This window comes from Gallus gallus, chromosome 1 (genome assembly GCF_016699485.2).
Source record: "Gallus gallus isolate bGalGal1 chromosome 1, bGalGal1.mat.broiler.GRCg7b, whole genome shotgun sequence".
Taxonomy (NCBI): Eukaryota; Metazoa; Chordata; class Aves; order Galliformes; family Phasianidae; genus Gallus; species Gallus gallus.
This window is the reverse complement of record NC_052532.1, coordinates 839,239-851,124: the sequence shown is the minus strand read 5'-3', so window position 1 is coordinate 851,124 and position 11,886 is coordinate 839,239. Positions and strand designations below refer to the sequence as shown.

General features: G+C 61.4%; 4 protein-coding genes across 4 annotated transcripts in view; all 4 read right to left on the bottom strand.

The window, feature by feature from the left end:
- Positions 1-2,451: 2,451 nt before the first annotated feature.
- Positions 2,452-6,861, bottom strand: LOC124417014 (extensin-like). Its single transcript, XM_046899612.1, has one exon. The coding sequence runs from the start codon at positions 5,727-5,729 to the stop codon at positions 4,821-4,823; it is 909 nt and encodes a 302-aa protein (XP_046755568.1). The 5' UTR covers positions 5,730-6,861; the 3' UTR covers positions 2,452-4,820.
- LOC124417137 lies at positions 2,452-6,861 on the bottom strand. The gene has a single exon (XM_046899604.1). It carries the CDS (start codon positions 4,068-4,070, stop codon positions 2,649-2,651), a length of 1,422 nt encoding a protein of 473 aa, XP_046755560.1. The 5' UTR covers positions 4,071-6,861; the 3' UTR covers positions 2,452-2,648.
- LOC121109250 (tetra-peptide repeat homeobox protein 1-like) lies at positions 2,452-7,867 on the bottom strand. Its single transcript, XM_040702959.2, has one exon. The coding sequence runs from the start codon at positions 7,294-7,296 to the stop codon at positions 6,022-6,024; it is 1,275 nt and encodes a 424-aa protein (XP_040558893.1). The 5' UTR covers positions 7,297-7,867; the 3' UTR covers positions 2,452-6,021.
- The window catches only part of SHANK3 (SH3 and multiple ankyrin repeat domains 3), a 282,770-nt gene continuing 273,335 nt past the window's right edge, over positions 2,452-11,886 (bottom strand). The window contains 1 exon segment of the mRNA XM_025152878.3: positions 2,452-10,584. Within this exon segment, the coding sequence (XP_025008646.2) occupies positions 10,041-10,584 (544 nt within the window). The 3' untranslated portion in view covers positions 2,452-10,040.

The following is an 11,886-nucleotide window of genomic DNA, read 5'->3' as shown; positions in this document are numbered from 1 at the left end:
CCCCATCCTCTGCTGGATGCGGTGGGGAATGTGAGCCGCAAAGGGAAAGGCTGAGTGAGGGTCCCAACGGCTCCGTCACCGCCGTCCTGGGAACAAAGAGCGGCACTGAGCCTATAGAAAAAGGGGGGGGGGGGTCAGGGGGGGGCCAGGGGGGGGGGTCGGGGGGGTCAGGGGGGGGTCAGCCCTTTGGTAGGGCGGATGGCAGCAGGACGGGGGGAGTGGTCTGCAGCTGAAGGAGGGCGGGCTGAGGTTGGGCTGGAATGAGATGTGGGGGTAATGGCTCTGAGTGCAGCGGGGGGGGGTTGGAGCTTCGCGATCCTTGGGGTCCCTTCCGTCACTCTGAGTCGTTCCATCCCTTAACCCGGAAAAGCGGAGCAGAATAATGTCATGGATATAATCGTAGCCCCATATCCCCTCCATCACCCCCCATACCCCCCCCCATATCCCCCCCATATGGCCTCCCACATCCCCCCCCATACCTCCCCATAGCCCCATATCCCCTCCATCACCCCCCATACGGCCCCCCACATCCCCCCCCATACCTCCCCGTAGCCCCATATCCCCTCCATCACCCCCCATACGGCCCCCCACATCCCCCCCCATACCTCCCCATAGCCCCATATCCCCTCCATCACCCCCCATACGGCCCCCCACATCCCCCCCCATACCTCCCCATAGCCCCATATCCCCTCCATCACCCCCCATACGGCCCCCCACATCCCCCCCCATACCTCCCCATAGCCCCATATCCCCTCCATCTCCCATCATACAACCCACGGTTCGGGTGGGAGCAGTCGGGGCTTCACCCGGGCCGTCACAGTTGTGTGGGGCCGATGGGATCCCCCCCATCTCCGGGAGGGGTCGTAGGGAGGATCCGAGGAATTGCTGCCCGTGGAGCAGACGGTGTGAGTGCCATCACAGCACGGGGGGCAGCCGGGGATGGGGCTCACGGGGTCGCAGCGGGGGTGGATACGAACCGGCACTGCGCCCCGGGGGCCGAGAGGGCGTCGTGGCTCACAGCCGCAGTGCGGGCAGCAGAGCAGGAGGTGCCCATCCCTCTGTATGGCACTGCCGGGAACGTGGGGGGCTGTGGGGAGCGCTGTGGGGAGCGGCTGAGGGAGGGGGATGGGGCGGTGTGGGGCAGAGGGGCTCAGGGAGAGCTCAGCGCTCTGTGCCACTCCTGAAAGGAGGCTGCAGTGAAGGAAGGGTCGGTCTCTATCCGCAGGGAATGGTGGTGGGACGGGAGGGGATGGGCTGAGGGTGCGCTGGGGAGGGTCAGGTTGGAGCTGGGGAACAATCTGTGCTCCAAAGAGCGGCCAGCACTGCACAGCTGCCCAGGGCAGTGGGGAGTCCCCATCCCCGGGGGGGTTCGGTGACCACAGCGATGTGGCACTTGGGGACGTGGTCGGTGGGGAAATATCGGTGCCGGGTGGACGGTGGGACAGAGGGTTTGGAGATCTGTTCCAGCTTCGGTGATTCTGATTGTAGGCCGTGGGCTGAGCTGCTGGAAAGGAGCTGTGCGGAGAAGGACCTGGGGGTCCTGGAAGCCAACAGCTGACCATCAGCCAGCCAAAAGGTGGCCAAAAGGCCAACGGGACCCCGCGGTGCACTGCACAGAGCGCGGCCAGCAGGGCAGGGGGTGCTCCTTCCCTCTGCTCTGCCTGGGGGGCACAGATGGAGCTCTGGGTCGGGAGGGGGGGGGCTCTGTTCGCTGATAGGATGAGGGGCAGCGGGCACAGAATGGAGCCCGGGGGGGGTCTGCGTGACCCTGAGGGAGAACTCTGTGCCGTGGGGGTGGCACAGCCCGGCACCCACAGAGGTGGGGGAGTCCCATCTCTGCGGGGATCCAAACCCACCCAGGCGCTCTGTGTGCGGCTGTGGGGGGGCTGCTGGGGGGGCCGGGCGGGGGGAGCTGCGGAGGTCCCTTCCAGCCCTACGGCTCCGGGTTCTGTGCCTTGAGCCTGGAGGAAGGAGCCGAAGAACCCCTATGGGCACCTGGGACCGACAGAAGGGACCCCATCCCCATTACCGAGATGGGCACAGCGCAGCGTGGCGCAGGGATGGGGTGATGGGGTCAGAGGGTGGGGGGGGGTCTGGGGCCGGGTTTGGGCCACGGGGACAGCATTTGGTGTTTGCTGTGCTGGGGATGTGGTGGGACCCCCCCAGCCCTGCGCCAGCCCCGGAGCGGCAGTGGGCACCGCGGCTGCGTGTGAGGGTGGGCAGCGGGGGTGGTGGGCATGGGGGCGCCGTGCTGGGGTCTCCCAGCGCCCCATGGCAGCAGCTCCTGTGGGGCAGACCTTGGATGAGCAGCGGGCGCTGTGACGCCCCAGCGCTGCCCATAGGGACGTGCAGCAGAGCCCCGCGGGGACGGGAGCTCAGGGTCCTCGGGGGCCATCCGAGGAGGGGGTGGAGGGGCCCGGTGTGGGGCCAGAGAGAGAGCACAGAGCAAAGTGAAGCTTTCTTATAAATTTATTACATAATAATAATAATAATAATATAATATAAGAAACATAGATCTCTGTGGGGTATGTGTATCACAACGTCAAGGGCGGGAGGCGAATGGCCACACCTCCATGACTCTGGAGAAGGAGAAATCTCCTCCAAAAATCCATACAAAATAAGGGTGAAGTCAAACTGACCCTGTAAAATTAAAAACAGAACAAAAACCCACAGGTGAGTTCGGCCGGGAGGGAACGAGTGTGGAGGTGGGACGTGCGCCTGCGGCTCCACGCACGCGTGTGCGAGGTGCAAGCGTGTCGATGCACATGCAGAGTCCGTGTAGAGTGTGCACGTGCCCGGGGGCCGTGTGTGTGTGTGTGGGTACATACGCACATGTCTACAGGCATGCCAGCAATGGGGGATGCACGTGTGCTGCAGGAATCAAACCGGGACGCACTGTGCTGCTGCCAGAGCTCATGGCCATCGGCAACGAAGCACGTTGGGTTCAGTTGCCCATGGCCATCAGTAACAAAACACGTTGGGTTCAGTTGCCCATGGCCATCGGTAACAAAGCATGTTGGGTTTGGCAGCCCATGGCCATCAGTAACAAAACACGTTGGGTTCAGTTGCCCATGGCCATTGGTAACAAAGCACGTTGGGTTCAGTTGCCCATGGCCATCAGTAACAAAACACGTTGGGTTCAGTTGCCCATGGCCATTGGTAACGAAGCACGTTGGGTTCAGTTGCCCATGGCCATCAGTAACAAAGCACGTTGGCTTGGGCTGCCCATGGCCATCAGTAACAAAACATATTGGGTTCAGTTGCCCATGGCCATCGGTAACAAAACACGTTGGGTTCAGTTGCCCATGGCCATCGGTAACAAAGCACATTGGGTTCAGTTTCCCATGGCCATCAGTAACAAAGCACATTGGCTTTGGTTGCCCATGGCCATCGGTAACAAAGCACGTTGGGTTCAGTTTCCCATGGCCATCGGTAACAAAGCACGTTGGGTTCAGTTTCCCATGGCCATCAGCCACATAGCACGTTGGCTTTGGCTGCCCATGGCCATCGGTAACAAAGCACATTGGGTTCAGTTGCCCATGGCCATCAGTAACAAAGCACATTGGCTTGGGCTGCCCATGGCCATCAGTAACAAAGCATATTGGGTTCAGTTGCCCATGGCCATCGGTAACAAAGCACATTGGCTTGGGCTGCCCATGGCCATTGGTAACAAAGCACGTTGGGTTCAGTTGCCCATGGCCATCGGTAACAAAGCACATTGGCTTGGGCTGCCCATGGCCATCAGTAACAAAGCATATTGGGTTCAGTTGCCCATGGCCATCAGCCACAAAGCACACTGCCTTTGGCTGCCCATGGCCATTGGTAACAAAGCACGTTGGGTTCAGTTGCCCATGGCCATCAGTAACAAAGCACATTGGCTTGGGCTGCCCATGGCCATTGGTAACAAAGCATATTGGGTTCAGTTTCCCATGGCCATCGGTAACAAAGCATATTGGGTTCAGTTGCCCATGGCCATCGGTAACAAAGCACATTGGCTTGGGCTGCCCATGGCCATTGATAACAAAGCATATTGGGTTCAGTTGCCCATGGCCATCGGTAACAAAGCACATTGGCTTTGGCTGCCCATGGCCATCGGTAACAAAGCATGTTGGCTTGGGCTGCCCATGGCCATCGGTAACAAAGCATATTGGGTTCAGTTGCTCATGGCCATCAGCCACAAAGCACACTGCCTTTGGCTGCCCATGGCCATCAGTCACAAAGCGCGTTGGGTTTTGGTTCCTTTTCTCCTAACGTCAGAGTTACAGAGGAGGGGTAATGAAGAATGAGGATCGATGGATTTTGTTTGGACAAAGGAAAAAAATACCAACAACTGTTTTTTTTTTTTTTTTCTTAAAAATTCCCTTCAAAGCCAGAAAAAAAGAAAGGAAAAAAAAAAAAAAAAGGAAAAAAAACCAACCCAAAAGTGTCTCCCTTTGTACAGAAGTAACCCAATGTCGAGAAGCCATGAGCATCACAGTGAGGGCAGCGGGCGCCGCGCGCTCGGCCTCCTCCTGAATGGCTTGTCAAAGCGAAGCTCTCACTGGGTCCGGGATGCTCGGGGTGGAGATGCCAATGCCATCAGAGTCGATCTAAAGTCAGAAAAGAGCTATCTACACATGGGAAAAAAAATCCTCTTTGCTTCAGCTGAGAAAAAAAACAAACATAAAGGTTAAGTAGCAGCAGCTGCGTGAGCTGGAACGGTGCGTTCTGTCTGGGTGGGACCAGAAATGATCGTGGGATGCGACCGCTGTTGGGGCCGATCCACACTCACTGCTCCTGGGGGGCTGTGCGGGGCCGTCTCCAAAGCCCTGAGCCCATGCTCATGGAGCTCCGTGTGCATCCGGCCGTGGGCACTCAGATGGGGGGGGGAGGGCATGGAAGGGGTGGGCACTGAGATGGGGGGATGTGGACATGGAAGGGGTGGGCACTGAGACGGGGGGGATGAGGGCATGGAAGGGATGGGCACTGAGACGGGGGGGATGAGGGCACGGAAGGGATGGGCACTGAGATGGGAGGATGGGGCACGGAGGGGTGGGCACTGAGATGGGGGGATGTGGACATGGAAGGGATGGGCATTGAGATGGGGGGATGAGGGCATGGAAGGGATGGGCACTGAGATGGGGGGGTGAGGGCATGGAAGGGATGGGCATTGAGATGGGGGGATGGGGCATGGAGGGGTGGGCACTGAGATGGGGGGACGTGGGCATGGAAGGGATGAGTGTTGGGGGGGGTGAAGGCATGGAAGGGATGGGAATTGAGATGGGGGGTGAGGGCACGGAAGGGATGGGCATTGAGATGGGGGAGTGAGGGCATGGAGGGGTGGGCACTGAGATGGGAGGATGGGGCATGGAGGGGTGGGCACTGAGATGGGGGGTGAGGGCACGGAAGGGATGGGCATTGAGATGGTTGGGTGAGGGCATGGAAGGGATGGGCACTGAGATGGGGGGACGTGCACATGGAAGGGATGGGCACTGAGGAGGTGCTGTGCTGGAAGCAGGGCTTGGCGCAGACCCGAGCAGCCGCGGGGAGGGGGCGGTGGCACAGCCACGGTTGGGTGTCGCCTTCTTTTGTGTTCTCCTGACTGGGACGAGCCGTGGTGCCGCAGGGCCGTGCCCCGCGGTCACGCAGTGTTGTCCAACACAGGTACGGCTGCAGCTGCTTGGCACGGTGGGAGCTGGGGGGCACACGGCGGCGCGGGCGCCAGGCAGAACTGTGTGCCCACCGTCCATCTCCAGGCCCGGGGGGAGGACGGGGCAGCAGGAGGGTAAGGAAGGCTCTTTGGAAATGGCAAGAAGGCGTTCAGCTTCCCGGTCCCAGACCGAACGTCCTGCAGAATAGTTTCGCTCTGCAGTCTTCTGGCCCCTCGCGGAGAGGGGCGGCTGCAGGCGGGGGTCTCTGGGGGTCGCCCCAGAAGCAGCTGCGGAAGGGGCAGAGACCCGAACTCCTCGGACGGGGCCGGAGGAGCTGCCTGCACTCAGGGCAACACGGAACACTCCAACCTGTGCACCGAGCAGCGGGGGCTCAGGGCTGTGCCGGGGGGGTGCCGGGCAGCGGGACTGCGCTGCTCCCTGGGGTGGGGGCTGCCGGGGTCTGCGTTACCTGCAGGAGTGGGGAGAAGGGAAATGGGGATGGGGTTGGGAATGGGGATAAGGATGGGGATGGGGATGGGAATAGGGATGGGAATTGGAATAGGGATGGAGATGGGGATGGGGATGGGAATGTGGACAGGGATCGGAATGGGGATGGAAATAGGGATGGGAATAGGGATGGAGATGATGGAATAGGGATGGAGATGGGGATGGGGATGGGAATGTGGACAGGGATCTGAATGGGGATGGGAATAGGGATGGGAATTGGAATAGGGATGGAGATGGGAATGGGGATGGGAATGTGGACAGGGATCAGAATGGGGATGGAAATAGGGATGGGAATAGGGATGGAGATGATGGAATAGGGATGGAGATGGGGATGGGGATGGGGATGTGGACAGGGATCGGAATGGGGATGGAAATAGGGATGGGAATAGGGATGGAGATGATGGAATAGGGATGGAGATAGGGATAGGGATGGGAATGTGGACAGGGATCGGAATGGGGATGGAAATAGGGATGGGAATAGGGATGGAGATGATGGAATAGGGATGGAGATGGGGATGGGGATGGAGGAGGTGGGAGCAGGGTGCAGGTGCCGGGCTGCAGAACCAAGCTGGGCAGCCTCGGCTGAACCTGCAGAGGTGCAGGGGTTTGCAGCACGACGAGCTGCGGCACGCAGGACAGCGCATGAGTGACAGGTGTGGGACATGCAGCAGGAGAGCACAGCGTGGGGCGCGCGGCCGATGGAGCAACAGCACAGAAGCCCCACGGCGTTCCCGCAGGAAGCCCCATGGGCATTCCCACAGCACAGCGGGGCGGCCCTGCAGAAGCAGCGCGAGGGGCGGAAGGGTGGGTGGGTGGTCTGCAGAAATCCCAGTGCTCTGCAGGGTTTGTGGCAGTCTGCAGGGCACAGGGCTGCGGCCATGCAGCGATGCAGAGCGCCCACAGGACGCGGCCGTGCCGCCTCGCCAGGCGTGGGCTGATGGAACAGAAGCAGCACGAAGGAAGGTTGGGGTTGTGGGGAACACACTTGGCTCCCACACGGCTCCGAGATCCGGGCACTGCAGAGCAGCAGGCGAGGACGAGATGCACGCAGAGCACGGGGGACTGCAGAGCAGCAGTGGCTGCCGCACGTCTGAGGTGCAGGACCGCCTCTGTGCGTGAGCATGCGAGAAAGTCTGGTAACCAGAGGGCGCTCACTCATGCCAGGGTGGGCACAGGGGGTGCAATGTGGGTGACGGGGGGCTGCGGGGAGCTGAGGATGAAGGGTGGGGGCAATGAGATGCTTGTGTCAGAATGCAGAGAGACCATGAGGAGGGACTGGGGAGCGTGGCGGGGTACGGGGGGCGATGGGAGCGCGGTGGTGGGGCTGGATGGGACCAGAGGTGGTAACAGCACAGGGTGGGATGTGGGCACACGGCAGCGCAGCATCGGCACACACAGGAGGATGGGCGCAGCAGCAAAGCCGGCCAGCAAGGAGGCGGCCTCGGGTGGACGCGATGGCTGCAGCCAAAGCTGGGACGCCTCCCGGCTCCCCCGGTATTGGGCGGGAGGCCCGGAGCACCCTGGGTATCTACAGCGGGATTTTTGCTTGCAGAATAAGAAGGTACAGGTTGGGAGCCCCTTGCCTTCCCCATGCAAGCGCTGGGGCGTCGCACGGGGAGGGAAGAAGCGCTGTGGATACACAGAATTCAGTGGTTTCCGGAGAGCTCTGGATGGAGCCGCACGGGCCGAGAGCTCAGGGTAAGGAGACAGCACCGCAGCCGCCGGGGCCCAAACGAGGGGCTCAGCCGGGGGCCGCGCACAGGGGAAGGGGCCGCAGCCCCAGCCCTGGGCCTTCCACTGGCTGAAGGTTGTAAAGGTTCGTAGATGTGTGAGGGTCAGAAGGAACCTCCTTGTCCTTCCCTCTAGCACCAGAAGAGTTAATGCCTTCACGGGGGACTCGGCTTTTGGGGAACACCGGTCACCAAGCCGTCCCCTGGCCACCCCTGAGCCTGGGCGCGCGATGCCGGCGAGGGGAGCGCATGGGGTGCGGGAACGGGAGCGGGGCTGCTGCCCCCCAGCACCGGGGCCGCTCCAGGCCGTGGGTCTGCGGGCTCCCCGGCACCGGAGGGAGAGCAGCGCCCGGGGAGCGGGGCCTGGAAGCTCTCCACCTCCATGCGGCTGCCTCTCTGCCTGCGGGGATGGAAGACGTGGTGTGTCCCAAAAACCGAGCGGATTCGTTGCTTCGTGTTTCTAAATCTTTAAAATCCGGAGCGTCTGAAAGGAGCTGTTGGGTTTTTTTTTTTTTTTAAGGTTTTTTTTCTTAAAAAGGCTCTTTTTTTTTTTTTTTCTTTTTTTTTTTTCTTTTTTTTTCTTTTTTTTTTTTAACATTCATTCAGTCAGTCGCTAAAAAGTCCCACGAGCGATGGGCATCCTGGGGGAGGGGTGCGGGCACCGCCTCGTCAGCATCTCAACACGTCTAGAGATAAATAGATTTAGTAAAACTATAACAAAATCGGGTGGCTATAGCTATAGATATAGATATATAGATATCTGTTCTCTCTTTCCAAATATATAGCTGATCGATTGATTAAAAAGATGCAAAATAAGGATGGCAAGGACAGAGTGGGAATCCTGTAGGTCAGAATCGTCTCTTGTAGATCATCAGCTGCTCTCTATATAAATGCACGGAGATTAAATATTACCCATCAACGCGTCCCCTTGGAAACAAGACCCCAAACCAAGAGGAAACCAAACACCTCCCCCCACCCCCCACCCTCACCGTTGGCAAAGCGTTTGCTGCTGGGTCCCCACCAGCCTCCCTCGACACCCCCCAAACATGCTTCAATCCATGCGGTTTCGGTCCCTCTCCTCTCTCGCACGGCTCCGGTCTGCCGGGAGAGCCGGACGAGGGGCTGCGGGGCGAGGAGCGGGGCGGGAGCGGGGCGGCCCCCCCCACGGCACCAGGGCCCCTCGCTGGGCCGCCCCGCTGCCGAGGCTGCTCCCCCCCCTCAGCACCCTGCCTGCCTCCCGCAGCAGGCGGCACCGCCCGGCCTAGCCGCGCCACCAGGCCTCGTTGTGGCCTAACTGGGCCTAACTGTGCCGCTGGGCCTAGCTGTGCCACCAGGCCTCGCTGTGGCCTAACTGGGCCTAACTGTGCTGCTGGGCCTAGCTGTGCCACCAGGCCTTGTTGTGGCCTAACTGGGCCTAACTGTGCCACCAGGCCTCGTTGTGCCGCTGGGCCTGGGTGCGCCATTGAGCCCAGCCACGTCACTGGGCCTAGTTGCACTGCTGGGCCTAAGTGCACCACTGGGCCTAGCTGTGCAGCCGGGCCTCGCTGTGCCACCCAGCCTAGCTGTGTCGCTGGGCCTGGCTGCACCACTGGGTTTAGCCGCACTGCTGGGCCTGGCTGCACCGCCGGGCCTGTGCTGGGCCTGGCAGCATTGCTGGGCCTGGCTGCACTGCTGGGCCTGGCTGTGCTGCACACCCCAGGGCCTGGTCGGCCTGTTCCCACCTGCCACACGAGGTGCCTGCAGGAAGGTCAGGCTCCTCGCCTGGCGGTGGATCGGCCCCCAGCCCCAGCCAGGTGTCGCCGTGCCACAGGCCAGGCACAGAGCCCGGACATGGCGGCACGTGGCTCCTCGGCCCTTCCGGCCACCAGCGACGCCCCCAGGCAAGAGCACATCAAGCGATATACAGGCCGGACTCTCTGGGAGGGACGGAAAAGAGGATGTATTTCATGCAACATTCCTTTTCCTGAAGGCGTCGCGGGGCCGGCGGGGCCGAGCGGGGCTGCGTGTTGCGCGGCGCGGGGCCGCCTGGGAGCAGGTGGGAGCCGTCAGGCTCCGCACCCTTCAGTGCAGTGCTCAGAGTAGAAAGAGAATCAAAATGGGTTTTATTAGTCTAGTAGAAACGTCCCCCCGCCCCATCTGTGGCTCTGGAAGAGGCCGGCGCTGCCTAGCACGGTCAGCTGTCCACCAGCTGCTTGAGCGCCCGCTCAATGTTCATCCGGTGGCCGACCCGTGTCACCCCCAACTCCACAAAATCCTCCTTAGTGAGGGCGGGCAGATGCGTGCCCTCGATCTCATGGTCCTCAAACTTGTCTCGGTGCTCCACCAAGTTGATGCTTTCCAGCCAGTCCCCAACGTCGTACTTGTTCCACAGGTGGAGGGGTTTCTGCATGAAGGGCCTCGGCGGGTGGAGGGTGTGCAGGGGCGGCCCTGGCGAGGGGGACGGGGACGGGGAGCGGCTCCGGGCGCTCACGCTCCTGACCACAAAGCGCACCTCCTTGGGCTCGTGTGGGATGGAGAGGCTGGAAGATTTGAGGATGGTGGGAGGGGTCAGGCCGTAGGGCCGCACGGTGCTGAGCGGCTCTGTCCGATCCAGAGCCGGCTTCACGGGGCTGGGGGTACGTCGGGTTACGGGGTAGCGACTGCCGGGTCGAACTGTGTAGGTGGTCCCGGAGCTCCGCTGGGAAATGGTGCTGAGTTCTCCTAAACTACTGAAAAGTCTGCAGAAAGAACGGTACAGCGAGAGAGAGAGGAGAGAGAGCAGAGCGCGGGGTGAGGCCAGGTCCCCAGACACAGAGCACACACACAACGCGCGGGGACGCGGCTCGGAGCGCTCCGGCCAAGACCTGCTGCAAGCCCTGCCAGGTCTGTTCCCAGCAGGCAGAAGAGGAGCGGGAATTGTCTCCAGGAGCTCCGGATCCCGGCTGCGCTGCCATCGCTCTGCAGCACCCAAAGCCCTCCTGGGAGCAGCCCTGGCCCTGCAGCCCAATGCAGATTCACTGAGAAGTGCTGCACTGAGGACCTTGCACTGAGCCCCCTCCTGGGGTGGGGCTGGGACCACCTCCCCTCGCTAACGGCAGAGCACCAGACACAGAGCCAGAGCAACGCACAACCGCCTGAGCACATCCGCCACGGGGCCAGAGCCCCTCTATGGGACAGCAGGGACTTCCACCACCTTCCCAAGCACCAGCATGAGGTTCCGGATGTGGGGCAGCAGGGTCTGACCATCACAGAATGGGGCTGAGCTCCGCTGCGGGCTGTGTGTGGGGCAGGGAAGGGTCTGACCTGTCCACATCTTGCTCTGCCCCCACGGGGCACACTCCGACCCGCAGGGCTGTGTGTGGGCAGCGTGGAGCTGGGCCAGCCCCTTCTGCAGCAGCGCCGGGGATGCGCGGTGTCCCTGGGCACCGGCCAACGTCTGCTCTGCACCAGACTGGAGGATCCGCCAGGAGACAAATGGTGCTGCAAGAACACCTCCCTTCTGCCATCACCTGCTTCTCACAAACCTTGCCTGGCGTCAACAAGGATGCTCGGAATGAGAAAATAAATGAACCAAAAAAGCAGCTTGGAGTGCTCTGATCGGAGTGAACCCCTCAGCCCGCAGAGCCCAGGGGTGTGATCCTGTGGGGCCATCGGGGCCCGGGCGCTGAGCAGGGCCGTGGGACTCCGTGAGGTCCCTCTGTGCACCCCGCATCCAGCTCAGCCACTTCTGCCCCCTCCTGCCTCCAGCTGCCCTGACTGCCACTCTTTGACCGCGCTGCGCTTTGCCAACAAGCACCCAATGGAGAGCGTTGGCCCTGGCCAGTCGGCAACCCAACCTCCAGCCCAGGAGGGCAGGAAGGCGATGGGGCACCACGGCACCCTGCAGCTCTGCCTTCCCCTGCTGGAACGAATTGATGGCAACAGAAATGCATGCAGTGCCCGAAGCCACCAACGCAGACTGCTGTGTAAGAACCACGTTCTGGGAGGCCCATAGGTGCTAAGGGAAGATGAGCTTCACGGGAATAGGAAGGGCTCAGCCA